This window comes from Symphalangus syndactylus, chromosome 5 (assembly GCF_028878055.3).
Source record: "Symphalangus syndactylus isolate Jambi chromosome 5, NHGRI_mSymSyn1-v2.1_pri, whole genome shotgun sequence".
NCBI lineage: Eukaryota > Metazoa > Chordata > Mammalia > Primates > Hylobatidae > Symphalangus > Symphalangus syndactylus.
In genome coordinates, this window is record NC_072427.2 from 48,394,940 (window position 1) to 48,410,660 (window position 15,721).

The 15,721-nt window shown below is 43.5% G+C and overlaps 1 protein-coding gene across 4 annotated transcripts in view; it reads left to right on the forward strand.

Moving 5' to 3' along the window:
- ALDH1A2 (aldehyde dehydrogenase 1 family member A2) overlaps positions 1–14,158 on the forward strand; it is a 131,284-nt gene extending 117,126 nt beyond the window's left edge. For 3 of the 4 annotated variants that reach the window (XM_055278367.2, XM_063639024.1, XM_055278368.2), the window contains exons 8-14: positions 1,632–1,734; positions 3,395–3,579; positions 5,312–5,476; positions 6,203–6,360; positions 6,652–6,726; positions 12,256–12,340; positions 13,909–14,158. In XM_055278367.2, the coding sequence (XP_055134342.1) occupies positions 1,632–1,734; positions 3,395–3,579; positions 5,312–5,476; positions 6,203–6,360; positions 6,652–6,726; positions 12,256–12,328 (759 nt within the window). In that variant the 3' untranslated portion in view covers positions 12,329–12,340; positions 13,909–14,158. The remainder of the gene's footprint in view (positions 1–1,631; positions 1,735–3,394; positions 3,580–5,311; positions 5,477–6,202; positions 6,361–6,651; positions 6,727–12,255; positions 12,341–13,908) is intronic. The other variant, XM_063639023.1, reaches the window with a different exon arrangement.
- Positions 14,159–15,721: the final 1,563 nt, after the last annotated feature.

Here is a 15,721-nt window from a genome sequence, read left to right on the forward strand (position 1 = left end):
CACCTGTCTCCTTTACATCACCCCCATTTCTGTCCATTGAACGTGGAAGAAAAGGGAGGCCCCGGCTTCTCACGCTTACTCATGGTTAGCATGTCTGCACACTTACTGTGTGCCAGGCTGGGTTCTAAGTGCCATATATGGTACACCACTTAATCCTCAAAATAGAATTCTGAAGTACATAGTATTTTTATCCCCCCTACAGAGGAGGATCCAAGGCTCAGATAGTAAATAAATTTCCTAGGCTCAAACAGTTACTAAGTGATAGAACTGGTTAAAAAAAAAAAAAAAATCCAGGCAGCCTGGCTCCAGAGCCTTTTCTCCTAGCCAGGGTTCTCCACTGCCTCCGAAGTCGTTAGTCCCACTGGAGGATCTCAACAAGGGACTGCAGGAGTTGAAAGTAAATGTAGCATTTCTCTTCCCCAGGCTTTTAAAATATTTAATTTTCAGGAAAATTTCAGGAACAAGTAGCATTTTTTAATCTCAACAAGACCAAATTGCTTCTATGGGCTATATGGCGGCTCTGCTCTGCATTTTCCATAAAGTGATATGTGCTCTCCAGGGGAGTCGCACCCTGTTGTAGGTTAGGTTCCCAGAGAGCATTCACGGAGTTGGAGTTTAGCTTGCAGGATTTTACTAGGGATCCCTGCTGAAGGGGAGTGGCCCTGGGGAAGTGGAACTGCAACACAGGCCTGACACAGCCTCTGCCAGTCACTTGGGTCATCATGGAGTATATACCGTCCCTCAGAGCCCAATCCTATGCTAGGCTGAAAGGGTAGGACCTTTATACAAACCCTGCCACCACCAGTGGGTGGATATGGGCCACTTGGAAGAGGGCTTCTCCTTGGGCAAGGGAGCTCTTTTCAGCTGAGGCGGACCCTGAAGGAGGTGTCAGCTGCAGGCTGTCTCCCAACAGCACTCCCCATCACTAAGGTAGGGTTCTGCCTTGAGCAGGGGCTCTAAGTGGTGGATCTTTGCTTCCATTCTGACACTTTCATTTTCATTGCCAATGTGAGTCTACTCATTGGCAAGTGCTTTCTCCTAACTCAGCCTCTTGTTTACTTGGATTCAAGATAAATGACATTTACGAGATTGCACAAAAAGAGAGATTCTCAACTGTCTGTTAGCCTTTTACTGTAGCTCTAGGCAGAGGCAAAGGTGTAATATTGATAGTCTCTTTGGAGCATGTAATAAAAATCATGCCTGGCATTTTGGGAGATACATGAACAATTTGTTTTACCCTCATGATATCTTTCAAGTGGCACCAGTTGGCTTTTTTTCTGGAGCCGGAGTCCAAAGCTAAAGGCCACAGTGCAGTGATTGAAATCTCCAGTTACATTTTTCTTGCCAGTTGTCTTTAGAGAAATCTTTCAGTGATTAAGATTCCAGATTTAACTCCCTTTTCCTTAGTCCTTCCATCATGAAACTAAAGCTTCCAGTTCACTCCAGCATGGACATTAAACTGTACCCCACTAACTTATATCTTGTACACCCAAGCTGATGACAAGAGCTGGTTTGACTTGCCTTTTAGGGTTTGTTACTGTTGCATCCCATTGTTGCCCTGAGCTGGCATTGGCCAGTGACTGTCTCACCTGCAGGATTTGCAAAACCTATCTCCATTTCCCTTCTTTCAGGTTGGAAAGCTTATCCAAGAAGCAGCTGGAAGAAGTAATTTGAAGAGAGTAACTCTGGAACTTGGAGGCAAAAGTCCTAATATTATTTTTGCTGATGCTGATTGTAAGTCAACTATGGGTCCCATACATGAACCAGCACACACCCTTTGGTACTCTCTTTTGTATCTCCACTTTTGATAGGACACTAGCAAAAGATATTTGAAGCTAAGGGCAATCAAGAAGGTCTCCTCTAAGGAGAAAATAGTTTAATAATGGGGAAAGAGCACTTTTCAGTTGACGACTGAACCAGTTGTTTTCTAGACACTAATGAGCTATTTTGAATCTGTGATGTTGTAGAATAGGGGGATGAGATGGAGGCTTGGTCAGTGGCATATGGTTCAACAGCAACCGTCTCAGCTGCTGAGCACCTGAAGGATAGTCTCTCTGCCTAGATTCAATAAATCTGTAACTTTTCAACTGTGCCTGGTGGCTGGTAGACCATTTTAAATAAATCCGACTTCACCAGCCCTGCCAGCATTTTCCAAACCCACAGCCCCTTCTCTGTTTAGTCAATTCCAACCCCTTTCTGTTGCTCCCATGACTTTCAGTTAGGATGACAGCACATGTGGGTCAGTTCAGTATGAGTAATCCTAAAGCTGGGATGATTCCACTTGCCAGTAGGACCTTACAGAGGCTTAGAGCAGTAACTGAGAAACCCCATGTCTCTAGGAAGGATGCCACCTAGGCCATTCTGCACAGGTGTGACCTTTCTGTTTTGAAAAGCTCTCCAGGTAAGGAAATCACACCATCTCATTCAGTGATTCTTTTTTTTTTTTCTTCACTTTTTGCCAGGCACAGCTGCTTTCCCAGTTTCACCACCAGAGAGATCAGAAAACCAAAAGCAGATTGCTTGAATGTCAGCCCCAGCTTGGAATTTGCAGAGTTCAGCTTTAGCTTTATATTAGTTGTCAAGAAAATCAGAATCCTTATGCCTGTTCCTCTTGAGGAGTAGGAACTCCATCGCCCTAACATTGACTGATTCATTTATTCAGTCAGTCGGTCATTTAGCAACTAATGCACATCAGATTAAGCTATTTTGAAGTGTAAGATATAAGGGATGAATATGGAAGAGTTATCATAGGATTTTACACAAGTCCATGTCAATCTAGAGGAAAGTTAGTGTCTTCAAAGAAGACCCATTGGTGTTATGGTTTAATCCCCCAAATACGAAACATACAGCCCCAAGGCCCTGTAGATTAGGAGTTGTAAATTGGCCAAATACAAAATATAGACATGTTTACCTGTCTAAACATTACACTATGTTCAAAACAAGAACTTCACATTAAAATATTGATTTCTGTGAAAATTGAGAAGATCTGGCAACCTGGGGCTCATATTTATGCATGGCAATGATTAAATATAGTGGCTTTCCTTCTTAGCCTCTCCATTACATTGCTTTACCACCTGGCAGACTCATACCGTTACCTTATCTCCCTAGCCCAGTGGTATATTGGGATTTGAGACTCCTGTTATACATGAGGTTCAGTACCTCTGTTTGCAGAATAAGAAAGAGACCCAAAGAAGTGAAGTTGTTCAAGTTCACATAGCATGTCAGGGTGTAGTTAGAACGAGAACTAAGTTGCATTCCCAATTCAGCGCTATTCATGGTTATGTCGTGCAGTGAGCACACTATACCTAGGGCTTTGGAGAGGGGAGGGAGGTGGTTTCACAGACAGGCCCCTCCCCAGGCAAAGCAGTGAGAACATGGCTGTTTCCTCTTGTAGTGGACTATGCTGTGGAGCAGGCCCACCAGGGTGTGTTCTTCAATCAAGGCCAGTGCTGCACTGCAGGCTCTCGCATCTTCGTGGAGGAGTCCATCTATGAGGAGTTTGTGAGAAGAAGCGTGGAGCGGGCCAAGAGGCGCATAGTGGGGAGTCCCTTTGACCCCACCACTGAGCAGGGTCCCCAGGTAGAAAAATCATAACCATTCCCTTTGTTTACTTAATCCTTGACTGGCACAGAACTGTGTACACTCTATTAGGACCCAAAAAGCAACATCTTCCTTTTCGGCTGACTTCTTTATTCTCCACCATGTCTTCGTGGCTGGAAATGGAGCCAGAGAGGGATTATTTCTTATACTTCTCTTTCCCTTTCTAAGTTGTATCTCTGAAAAACTATGGGATTACCGTTACTTTAAGAATATTCTGGCCGGGCGCAGTGGCTCACGCCTGTAATCTCAGCTTTTAGGGAGGCCGAGGCGGGCAGATCATGAGGTCAGGAGATCGAGACCATCCTGGCTAATACGGTGAAACCCTGTCTCTACTAAAAATACAAAAAAAAAAAAAATTAGCCGGGCGAGGTGGCAGGTACCTGTAGTCCCAGCTACTCGGGAGGCTGAGGTAGGAGAATGGCGTGAACCCGGGAGATGGAGCTTACAGACCATGCCACTGCACTCCACCAGCCTGGGTGAAAGAGTGAGACTCTGTCTCAAAAAAAAAAAAAAAAAAAAAAAAAAGAATATTCTGACCTTTGGGACTAAGCTGGAGTCTCTCAGTTCTAAAGAAAGGCATGAGTATGACAAGATGGGTCTTGACACTAGAACCCAGTCCCAGTCCTTCCAATCACTGAACTTTAGGACATCCCTATAGATGCCACAGTCAAGGAGGGTAGATATCTTTCTTTCCTAGAGCCATCTATCCTTTTACGAGCTGCCAAGGAGTCTCTCCAGCAGCCTGAACAAGTCTGGACAGATCACTTGTAGCTTGTGAATGTGTAGGAACTGAAGGGCTGGCTCACTTCCCTTTTGCTGTATGGTTCTTTCTTAATCTGAAGGCCTTGTGTACTGTAGTGGGGTGGGGAGGGCCACAAAGTCTCTCCTGAGCAGTCAGACTACACTTTTCACCTCAGCAGGTTCACGATAATCATCAAGGCATATTTCTAAAGGGAATTCTGGTTTTAATCTGTAGACAGGTTCTGAGAATTTTTAGAAGGAACCTGGACCAGCTCTTATATGGGTCACTAAAGCATGGCTTTAGGGATTATTCAAGAGAAGATTGATGTTCTGGCTGAGCCATTCAAACTTGGGTGAATGTAGGTTTTTGTATTATTTACCATAATAAGTAAATGGTAACTCCGTCAGTTTTTTGGGGGGGAAGACTGACCTTATTTTTTTTGGGCTATGAAGCTAGTCCTTCACTCTTTACTGTTAATATTTTCCTCTAAAGTTCCTCTAAAAGTGTAATAGGAATTCCTTTAAAAACAAACCACAATAAGATTGGGTGTGTAGCACTATCTAAAAAGGCTGTGTGCTAATTTTTGCCTCTTTTTACTATGAATACAACTTGCTAAGTTACTCATTTAATTATAAAAGTCAATTTTCCCTCATATGAACAATGAATAGTAAATTAGCCAGTGTCTCCATCATTTTGAAACATTTTTCTAAATGTTCAGCTGGTACTTCTGATTAGGCAGTATCATCAGAGCAGTACATTTATTGGAGTCGTCGATATATTAGGATTAACCATACAAAATTGCCAATTTTTTGTAGGTCAAAAATTGGTAAGTAACAGCAGTTTTATATGATCTGACTGGGTGTAGTTAAACTTTGAAAAAACTCCTAAAATGAAAGATTCTCAAGAACATACTTATTTCCATTTTCGTAGAAGGTTGTATTTGGAGTCATTAAGTCTTGTCTCCCACAGATTGATAAGAAACAGTACAACAAGATCTTGGAACTCATCCAGAGTGGTGTGGCCGAGGGCGCCAAGCTGGAATGTGGAGGCAAAGGACTGGGCCGAAAGGGGTTTTTCATTGAGCCCACAGTGTTTTCCAACGTCACTGATGATATGCGGATTGCCAAGGAAGAGGTATCAAATATGCTGTTCTTACAAAAGCCACATCTTTCTTGGGATCATTTCTAGAGCATTTCTAGTGGATGATATTAGAGTTCTAGCTCTTTATATTTTACATATATTCATTTTGCAACAGTAATGAACATGGCTATGAAAATTCCCATTTCAAGAAGAAAAGTATAGCAAAAGACAAGCAAGCTAGGTGGAGGCCAGGTGACATGCTATGTGCTTATGATTATTATTAGCCAACAGAACAATCAGACTAGCCTACCATTGGCCTCAACAATACACTGGCAATAGTTCAGCTCTCCTAAATGTGGGTCACTAGGATGTTAACCAGGAGAGAGAATACACTGAAGCATCTTTACATCTGTGCAAGAGAGGGACCAGGAGCAAATCGGCCCACAGTCCAGAGCATTCAGTTCTGGAGCAGTGTTTGCAGGATCATGGAGGATGCCACTTGCTCTTCTGTACCTAAAGAAGACACCCCTAGTATACACAGTGGAATCAAGTGATGCTGGAGAGGATGGGGAAGTTGGGGAGGTTGGGGAGGTTAAACACTAATGTTAGACTCTTCTTGCATAATCTTATCCTAGGAAAGGTTGGGAGATTTTACAGTTTTGTACTGCTAAACTTAAATGTCATTTAAGTAATCAAGGCAGAGTAAACTTGCATTGAAATGCGGAAAGCAGGTAAAGGAATGGCAGAGCAACCATGTTGAGTCATATTATCTCTTTGCAGATCTTTGGCCCTGTTCAGGAAATTTTGAGATTTAAGACGATGGATGAAGTTATTGAAAGAGCCAATAACTCAGACTTTGGACTTGTAGCAGCTGTCTTTACTAATGACATCAACAAGGCCCTCACAGTGTCTTCTGCAATGCAAGCTGGGACTGTTTGGTAAGATCAGAGTCAGTCTTGTAACAAATTCCACTGGTGGTATAGGGACCAGGGTGAAATAAACAAGTATCTTCTTGGAAGGATGGGGAATACCAAAAGCAACCAAAGTTCACCAGAAAAGGGGTACGCTCCTTACTGCTTAGATCCATAAATCAAAGTAGATTTTAAATTACAAATTTTTCCTCTGGAGGAAAGAAATTTAAAAATAAAACTTCTAAAAGAAATACCATGCCAGTCAGATTATGTGGTCAGACTTCACATGAACTCACAGTATTATTTTTCTTCTTTCAGGATCAATTGTTACAATGCCTTAAATGCCCAGAGCCCCTTTGGGGGATTCAAGATGTCTGGAAATGGGAGAGAAATGTAAGTCTTAAAGTTGCTGATGCCTGCAGAGAAATAGATTGCAAATATCAGCACAGAGCAGTACTTAAAAAATAGTTCAATTATCTTACACTCATCCATACATTCAACAAACATTTCGTTGAGCACATGCTACTATAAGCTAAGTTCTATTACATGTTATAGAGATGAATAAAACACAATTCCATTTCCCAAAGTGAGAATGGAAAAAATGAATGTACCATTAATTCCCTGTAATAAAGGCTATGATAGAAGTATGTTAAACATTTTGTCAGTACAGAGAAAAATCAATTAATTTTGGCTGCTGGGGTCCTAGAAGACTTCACAAAGGAAGTAACAGTTTTTCCTGGAAGTAACATCCAGGAAAAAAACCCACTCTCCCTCCTTTTGAAAGAAACTGATCTACATTTGCCAAATGCGGTGACTCACAGAGGAAACATGTTTGATGCCCATTCCCTCAGCCATTACTGAATGCATATTTTTTTGAGCAAATGCCTAGTTCACAATCTAACAAGTATTGAGCATAAATATGTACAAAGCCCTGTGCTTGGTCTGTGGAGGAAGATGCAGGTCCTTAAGGCATTTAATATGTTTTGGGGTAAATAAAACTAATAGCATTGTAAGAATCAGAGGAATCGCAGAAAAGACTGTAAACCAATGGACGAGCTCAGGGATAGGGAAGATCATTGTGAGCTGGAAAAATCTGGGAAACCTTTAGATATGATCTGCTACAGGGATTTGTGTCAGCCTTTCAAGAAGAGGAATGCTTGGATAGAGAAGGGGGAATATATTTTCAAGGTTGGTGGGCAAAGCAGGGTAGCAGTGGGGGAGAGTGAGTAAAGGTATTGCGGAAAAAATAACTGTAGTGTTTGTGGGAGAAATGCAGTGAACCAACAAGACTAGAGCAGAGGATTTACATACTTCAGATAGCTTCACTGGTAATTTCAAGTTCCCAAGCAAAACTATAAAGTAGATGTAGCTTGGAGATTAGAGCAGTTTCTAGAATCACACTGCTCGGATTTGAATCCTGCCTCTATTACTATCTCTGCAACCTTGGACAAATTACTTAATCTAAGCCTCAGTTACCTCATCTCTAAGATGGGAATAATTATAGTACCTGCCTCAGGGTTGTTGTGAGGATTAAGTATGTGAACATCCAACAGAATGTCTGGCAAGCCTTCAGAAAATGTTAGCTGCAATCATCATTATTCATCAAGCAGATTAGTGTTATATAGGTGATTCCTCCTTTTCTTAACCTGTAACTTTGGTGGAAGTTTCCCTAAATTCCAGCTGGTGTCACCAACTTCTATTCTGTATCTGGTAAGCTAGGGAGAAGCTGTTCTCACTTGAACCTTTTCTTCCGGCCTCCAGTACCCCTCACTTACTTTACAGCCAGAACCTATAACCAATCTGGATCATATTTGTTCAGTTCTTAGTATTCCTTCAGCTTTTACAGAGTCTTCATGTACTCCAGGTATCTCTTCATTTGCTTTTGACCTTCACCTTCTGCTTCCACTTTTCAAGATGCATTCCGCTTCTTATTTCATTTCCTTCCTCTGTGTCTGTGCTCTCCCAGTCTCTGAAATGCTGGGGGCAGTCACTGGCTCTGGGAATGCTGCTTGCATTGACTGTTTTGTTACAGATCATTAACAGGATGAATCATGAGCATAAAATATACTTTCAGTAAATGATTGCTGGTTGATGGAGCCTAATCTCAGGCTAACCCATAGTCCCTCATTGTGGGCACACTTGTTACATTAGCTGAGTCTAGTCTATTCCCATCAGAATATGTTCTCCTTGCCCAGAAAGGTGGTCCAGGAGACAGTTTGGCTCCATCTGAACCTCACATAACAGTGCCCAAGAGACTGAAGAACCATTTCTCTCTACTTGTCTTCCAGGCACTATGGTGATTGAACCTTCTCAGTGCAGTTAAAAAATAATTAGGAAATGCTGTTCTTTGATGAGACCCACTGCATCTTGTCTAGATTGCATGTTTGTTTGTTTGTTTGTTTTGTCTCTACTTACCCCCAAAACATGTTTTCTTTTTCTTAAATGACCCTGAGTGACAGAAAATGCTTCAAATAAAAGAACCTGCTCTGTCTTGTCCCCAACTCTTCCACCTCATTTGATACAGCCTCAGAAACTCCACTTAATACTCCATCTAGACAGAATTGTTTATCTCATGGCCTGCAAACTCCGTGCAGCTTTGGTCCCTGACACCTCCCTGTCTATCCCTAAGAGGAGCAGAGACGAGAAGTGGCACTTCCAGAAACATCTGGAAACTCCAAGGAGGGCTGACCTAGCCCATGAGGTCTCCCCACAGAGAGCTGTGGGGAGGGCTGCCCTCTACAGGTTATCTGATGGGCTGCCCTCTTAATTCCCAGGCTCAGAGATGAGCTTTTCTCAGGTCCTCCTGCCCACCTAATTCTGCCTGTTTCACTTTTCCTGTTCTTTTTCTTACTTCCTTATCAAACTCCCCTGAGATGAGGGGTGGCAAAGCACAAGCCATAAAATGTCACAAACTGAGGAGATGGAAAGAATTCTGTGAACCTCAGCATTTTAAAAACTCAGGACACTGGCTTTGAAAATGAGAAGCATTGTTAAATACTCTAAATCAGGGCTTGTCAAGTTTATGTGTGTGTGTGTGCATGCGTGTATACGCATGCATACAGAGAAGTCACCTCCAGTCTGGGTGATGGTTTTGTTAAGCATGCGTATCTAGGGACCCACTCTCAGAGACTCTGAGTTAGTTGATCTGCGATAGGACCCAGGAACTGCGTTTTTAACAAGCTTCCAGAGTGACTCCAGTATACATCAGTGCTCAGGACCCACAGAGAAGCACCTCTGTTCCAGCAGGGTTTTACATCGCATCACACACCCAAACACTGGGATCCACCAGTCACCCTTGAAAGCAACCTGCCTTCCGGTGACCCGCTCCCACCCTCCCTCTCAGTCCCAACCACCTACAAGCTCCTCTGATGCAAATGGTCTGGAGACCTTACTCTGAGAAATGCTGCTGCAAGTCAAGTAGAAGAGCAGGAAAATATATACCCTAAACAGAAACTCTTAATTTGTTTTATGAGCAAGTCTGAGTGAGTCCTAAAATGGCTGGCCAAGAGCTACCAATACTGACAGGTTACCTTAAAGCCTCTAGGTGTGCCAAGTTTGATTTATCTTAGGGACTAGAACCTAGTCTTCTAAATGTGATTTTGCCTTGATGTTTCGTCCTGCTGTGAAGGTGACCATACAGAGTGATTGGGCTGCATCAATAATGATATGCATACCTTTTGTGCATCAGTGAGCTTCTTCCCTGTTAACCGTATGTGCCACAAAATTTAACTGGAGTAAATAAATTTGAGACAGAAATCCTGGAACAAGATGGTGAAATTGCTTAAGAATCCAAACTTCAGGGCTCAGTGACCTTTGAGCATTGTTTCCTCAAGTGTGACCCACATGACCATCTGTCTCACAGTCTCCTGGTCCCTCCCTAGAGCTTCTGAAACCGAATCTTTGTGGGGTGGGGGTAGCGTTCAAGAATAAACAGTTGAAGCAAGCTCTTTGGGTGATACTTATATATACTGAGGTTCAGGAACTGCTGGAGAGATGACTGGGCACCAAGAGGATGACAGTGACTCAGCTGGCATCCCTTAGCTGGTTCATGGCAGAGCTGAGTGGGCACTCCTGTCTCTGACCCCAGCTTCAGTGCTCTTTGTCTCCTCTATGACTCCTCAGTCATGCTACTCTAAGACCGCTTACTGGCTTTCCTTCATGTCCTGGGCCCAGAGCAGTTCTTTTGATAGCAGATTTGAGTTCACTTCCCCCGTGCACAGATCACTGCTCAGGACCCAGAGAGGAGCAGCTCTACTCCAGCAGGGTTTTCCATTGCATCACACATCCAAACAGTAGGAGCCAACAGTCACACTTGAAAGCAACCATAATCGCGAGGTTTCTGACTCTGTAGACTTCCTTATATTTCTCACAACCTAGTTAGAGAGTCACATGGGGGTGAAGTGTGGCTCGGGACCTGCCCCAACAAGTGCGTGCAGAAGCCAGGAAACAAAGGAGTAAATTCACCTCAAATGGGATGCACATGGTGTCCATGATGAAGAGACACATTCAGAATTGCCCAAGGACAGGAAAATGACCAGACAGAGCCAGAGTTGAGCTGGTAATAAAGAGACTCCGAGACTGAATGGAGTTAATGAGGGAAGCATGCAATGAGTGGGGCAATTTCAGTTGGTTTCTCTCATTCCTCGAAGCGAAATGAACTATACGGACAGGAGAACAGCCTGCATGCCCCAGTGTCTCCTTGGCTGCCCTCTGTTGTCCCTGTCAACTCAGGTGCCCATGGTGCTCAGAGGAGGTGCTGGCAAAGCCACTGGAGCCTTATGTAGGTCATGGGGTCTCCTAAAAGGAACCTGAATGAATCATTTACAGCAGGTCTCTCTTGTAAAGCCCAGCCGCGGTAACGAGTACACTGACTGTTTCAAAAGACAGCCTTTCTTAATCAATCATTTACTTGTTTCATATTCAAATATATCTCCTAATTGTTTTTATTTTTTCCTGATCTAGAAGATATGACAACAGGGTAGAACTAGGGAAGAGGAAATAGGAAGCTCGCCCTTCCTCCTTCCCTCCCTACTTTCCTTCCTTCCTTGGTCATCAGGTACCTTCTGTGTGCCTGCTGTTGTAGGCTATACCCTATGTTTGGTGGAAGGCAAAAAAGAAAAATCAGTAGGATACAACACAGTGAAGAAGACTGATATTCAAGCCCCTTGTCCTCCCAGTGTGATAAGTGTGGTGGTTGAGGTGTGAACAAGGGGCTCTGTGAACAGAGAGGACGAAAGAGGAGCTCCTCCTGAGGCTCTTGGGAAAAGCATCACTGAAGAGTGACTTTCAGAAGAAGAGAAGAAAAAGAGGAGAACATGCTTGATTTTATAATGAAATAGATAAAAGGAAAAAAGGCATTTAAACAAGGCAAAAAGAACAGAATAGAGAAGAGATGTGGAGGAGAAGGAGCATTGTAGTAAGCACGCAGAAGGACAGGAACACTTAGACATGCAACCCACTCCCACCCTCCCTCTTGGGGGAGGAAAGCACACTACTGTCCCAAAGAACTCATGCTGAACCAGTGCTGCCTTGTGGAGAGAGGCATGGCCAAGGCGTTCAGAGACCTGGGCCTGGTCCCACTGCTGCCCACAGCACTCAGCCTCTGAGCACAGCCTGGGGTCATCATCTGTGTGCCCTCTGGCCAAGGCTGACAGTAGTTCTCTGAGTAGTTGAGAGTCATTGCCTTTCTGTGCAGTATTGTGGAAACAAATCACCTTTTAACTTTAAAAACTACCCATGAGATGACAGTTTCTCTGACTCTCAGAGGAAGGCTGGGCTGTGCATACATGAGGAATTTTTACATCAACATCCCAGGACTTGCTGTTCGCAGGTGATAAACTGCACCTCCCCAGGACTCCCGCTGCACTCACATGCAGCTCCCTGGACTTCTGGTATCTGACCCGGCCCATTTCTGTGTTTCAGGGGAGAATTCGGCTTGCGGGAGTACTCAGAAGTTAAGACTGTGACAGTAAAGATCCCCCAGAAGAACTCCTAAGAAGGCCAAGAAGTAAGATGAAGCCCAGCCTGCACGTCTGTCCCTCTCTGCTTTCTCTGTAGGGCCCAGCTCTCAGGAATACAAAGTTGAGCCACGGTCCTTATTTAAAGATTGAAAAGATAACATGTAGGCCAGGCAGGTCACTGCACAACTAAAGCAAACCAGCTGGGTACAGTTTCTTGGCACTAAGGGGCCACCTTAATCATACCAAATATCGGGGAAAGTGGGATAAAGAGAAGAGGAGGAGCTAGCAGACACATCCAGTATCCCTGGAGCACAGGATGAAATAAGGGAGCTGTATTAATTCATGCCTTTGTCACAAAGAACTTTCCTCTTAAGGAAAGGTGACCTTTCTACTGTCTTCATTTTCTTCCTTCCAGGCCCTCCTCGCTCACTGTGCCCCCCCCTTCCAAGGAGATCTCAGCTGAGCTCATTTTGGGGCAGATGGTTGGGCCAGGAACAATTTTCCAAGGTTTTAAAGCCAAACTACCATTTCATGTTATCCATTTTTTCAAAGCAAAACATGAAATGGTTTTAGCTAGAGTCAGACCAGAATGAAAATGCCAGGAGCTGGTACACTACAGATGTAATAAGAACCTGGGATATTCCTGACCCAATCTGGTTTTCTTTTACCCATAAATAACATGAATGAAAAAAGATTGGGACGATAGAGACTGGAAGTCATCATGTGCAGTTCACAGCTTCTGAACTTGCTGCAGTTTTGGGGTGTGTGTGTGTGTGTGTGTGTGTGTGTGTGTGTTTGTGTGTGTGTATTAGATTCCTTCCTTCTCAGTTATTCTGGAATAAGGCAAGGAGTGGGTTGTTTTTCATAGCTAGGTAAGATCTTTTCCAAAGTTTCTCTTAGAACCAACCAAAAAACAATCCGAGTAGGCTCAAGAATTTGATAATGCTGGATGCCTTGCAGACATCATTCAGTTTCTAATATTGGGCAACAATTATTATTAAAAGAATTATTTCTGTAGTTGGAATCTGTACCTTCTGAACCTCTACACCGATACCTGCTATTCCAGTGCTGCAGGTGTGATTTTGGTCTATCATACTGTACCCTACATCTATCATAATGTGCCCTACATCTATTGGCAGTGACCTTGGAAAATCTGGCCAAGCCTAGGGGTTTCCTTTTCCATTTGCCGAGTTCCATTGTGCCAGGACTGCCGTGCTCCACTGAGCTCCTCTGTCACACCCAGTGGCTCATCCACATACATTCTTGCCCCTCACTGAGCAGGCCATGGCCTATAGCTTGGGGGGAGTAAAGCAGGCCTGCCTCCCTTTCTTCCCAACCACATACTCCTCTTCTGCCTTCCAGTGACTCCACCAGTTTGATGTGGGAAGTGTTAGCTTCCTTTCCTTCTTCCATCCCTTCTTCCATCTTTCCAGCTGTCAAATCCAATCCAGTCTCTAACCTAGATGCAGATCATTTATTTAAAAGTACCAAACATGACCCAGAGTATGTGGAATATGGGCAACATATATATAGCCTTCTGTAATGATTTTCTGCTTCTTAACCATACCAGTTTTCTATTTATAACTAACTCTTATCTATCCATGATGTTTTAAAGTCTCCACTTGCTGTTACTTACAAACGACAGTGCATTCAGCAGCCCAATGCCCTGAGCCCTGACAGATGCCGTATTTCTGAGTGCTTCCATGTGAATGCTGCCCTCCTGTAGCATGTGTCCAAGCAGACATAGCCACTAACCAACTAGTTACCTTTGGACTGCAACATAAAATGTGAAAATGAAGATTTATTTCTTTTAATTTACTTAAAAAGAAACCTCTGTGCTAGCAATAAAGCATTTATATTGTGTACTCCTTGGGATTGTTTGGCTGTGTCTGTAAGTCTTTGTGTCATACTGAGTCTATTCGGGTCCTTCCTCAGCTGCTGGGTTTTTCAGCTGTGTTGCTCTCTTGGGTAACTGAGCAGAAGCCTGCAAGGGTATTTTTACAGAATTCATTAAGGTAACTGGTAAATGGTATTAAGGCAAACAAAAACCTTATTTTCTGATGCTATTTAAAATTTGTGTACACGTGTAGTTTAGCTGGCATGTAAGTATAACCATGTATGAAATATATGAAATAACAAGTTTCCTTTAGAATAGCCTCCATGAAAACTAAAATGCAGAGGGGTCTGTTTTCACAAACGTGGACTATACACCGCGATATCACATTGCTGATGGCATTTCACAGTAGCTTTATTTTTATTTACCAAAGTGAAATGAAGTCAGAGGCTGATAACCTGATGGAATATTTTGGCAGCTATAAAAAGAAATCTGTAAATGGTGACTGTACTACTACCAAGATGGAGCTTGTTTTCTCTCAGTGTGTTCTCAGAGTCGTGCTTTTGAGGAGTGGTTCCCACCCTTGAGAACTGCACAGCTCCCCACCTTTCCTTCCAGCCCTTGGAATCTCTACCCAAGTTCCCATCAAGTGAGACAAAAGCTGAACCTAATGACTTAGCCCCAGAGCAGATCTCGCTTGGGGGACAAGAAGCATTGCTGTGGACTGGGGTTCACTGCTCTGTTTGCCAGTAGCTTATTTTTCAGAGGGACAGATGGAGCATGGGAGAATGCAGTCCCTGCTGCACCAGATGGAACTCTGAAATATAAGATGCGGGACTCCCTGAGAATCCACCTCATGTTCTGTCCATTGAGCCATCAGGAAAAAAAAAATGAGAAAGGCCCGGACATCGAAGTAATCATTTGAAAGTCTTTTAGAAAGGTGCCATTGTTGCACGTATAGATAGCAGGAATCTGGAGTCAGATAGACATGTGAAAACATTTCTGATGAAAGGAATAACCTACAAAGGCAGAGAGGAGACGCCAAGCTTGGCATATTTATGTGACAGTGAAGAGATGGGCTGGCAAGAGCAGGCAATGCATGCTGGCAAGTGGTCAGACTACAGAGGGTCTTAGGTCAGCCAGAGCTGATCCCTAGTAATGTAATAGAAAACAGAGACACTCGTGGGCTTTGAGTTGGAGTGTAATGGGAGCAGTGGTTGGAGTATACTGGTCTGGAGCAAAGTGGATGGAAAGAGACTGATTACAGGGTTTGTTTGTCATAAAACTAAACTATGGATGGCATAATGCTATGGGGGATGGAGAGGAAGGAAACAAATCAATGGAGAAGTCACTGGAACTTAAGGAATGAATATGAAAGAATGAAAAAAGTTTATTAACCAGGGCAAGTAGGAAAATGGTTATGCCACTGCCACAGAAGCTACAACATGAAATCCAGTTGTGGGGAGAGAGCTTGACTTCAGGCTTTTGACATGTAAATGGTGGGGTGATGAAGGGACATCCAGATAGAAATCTCAAGCAGGCAATTGCAGATGGGAGATTCGGACTTGGCTCAGGTGGACCAGATTCTCGCATG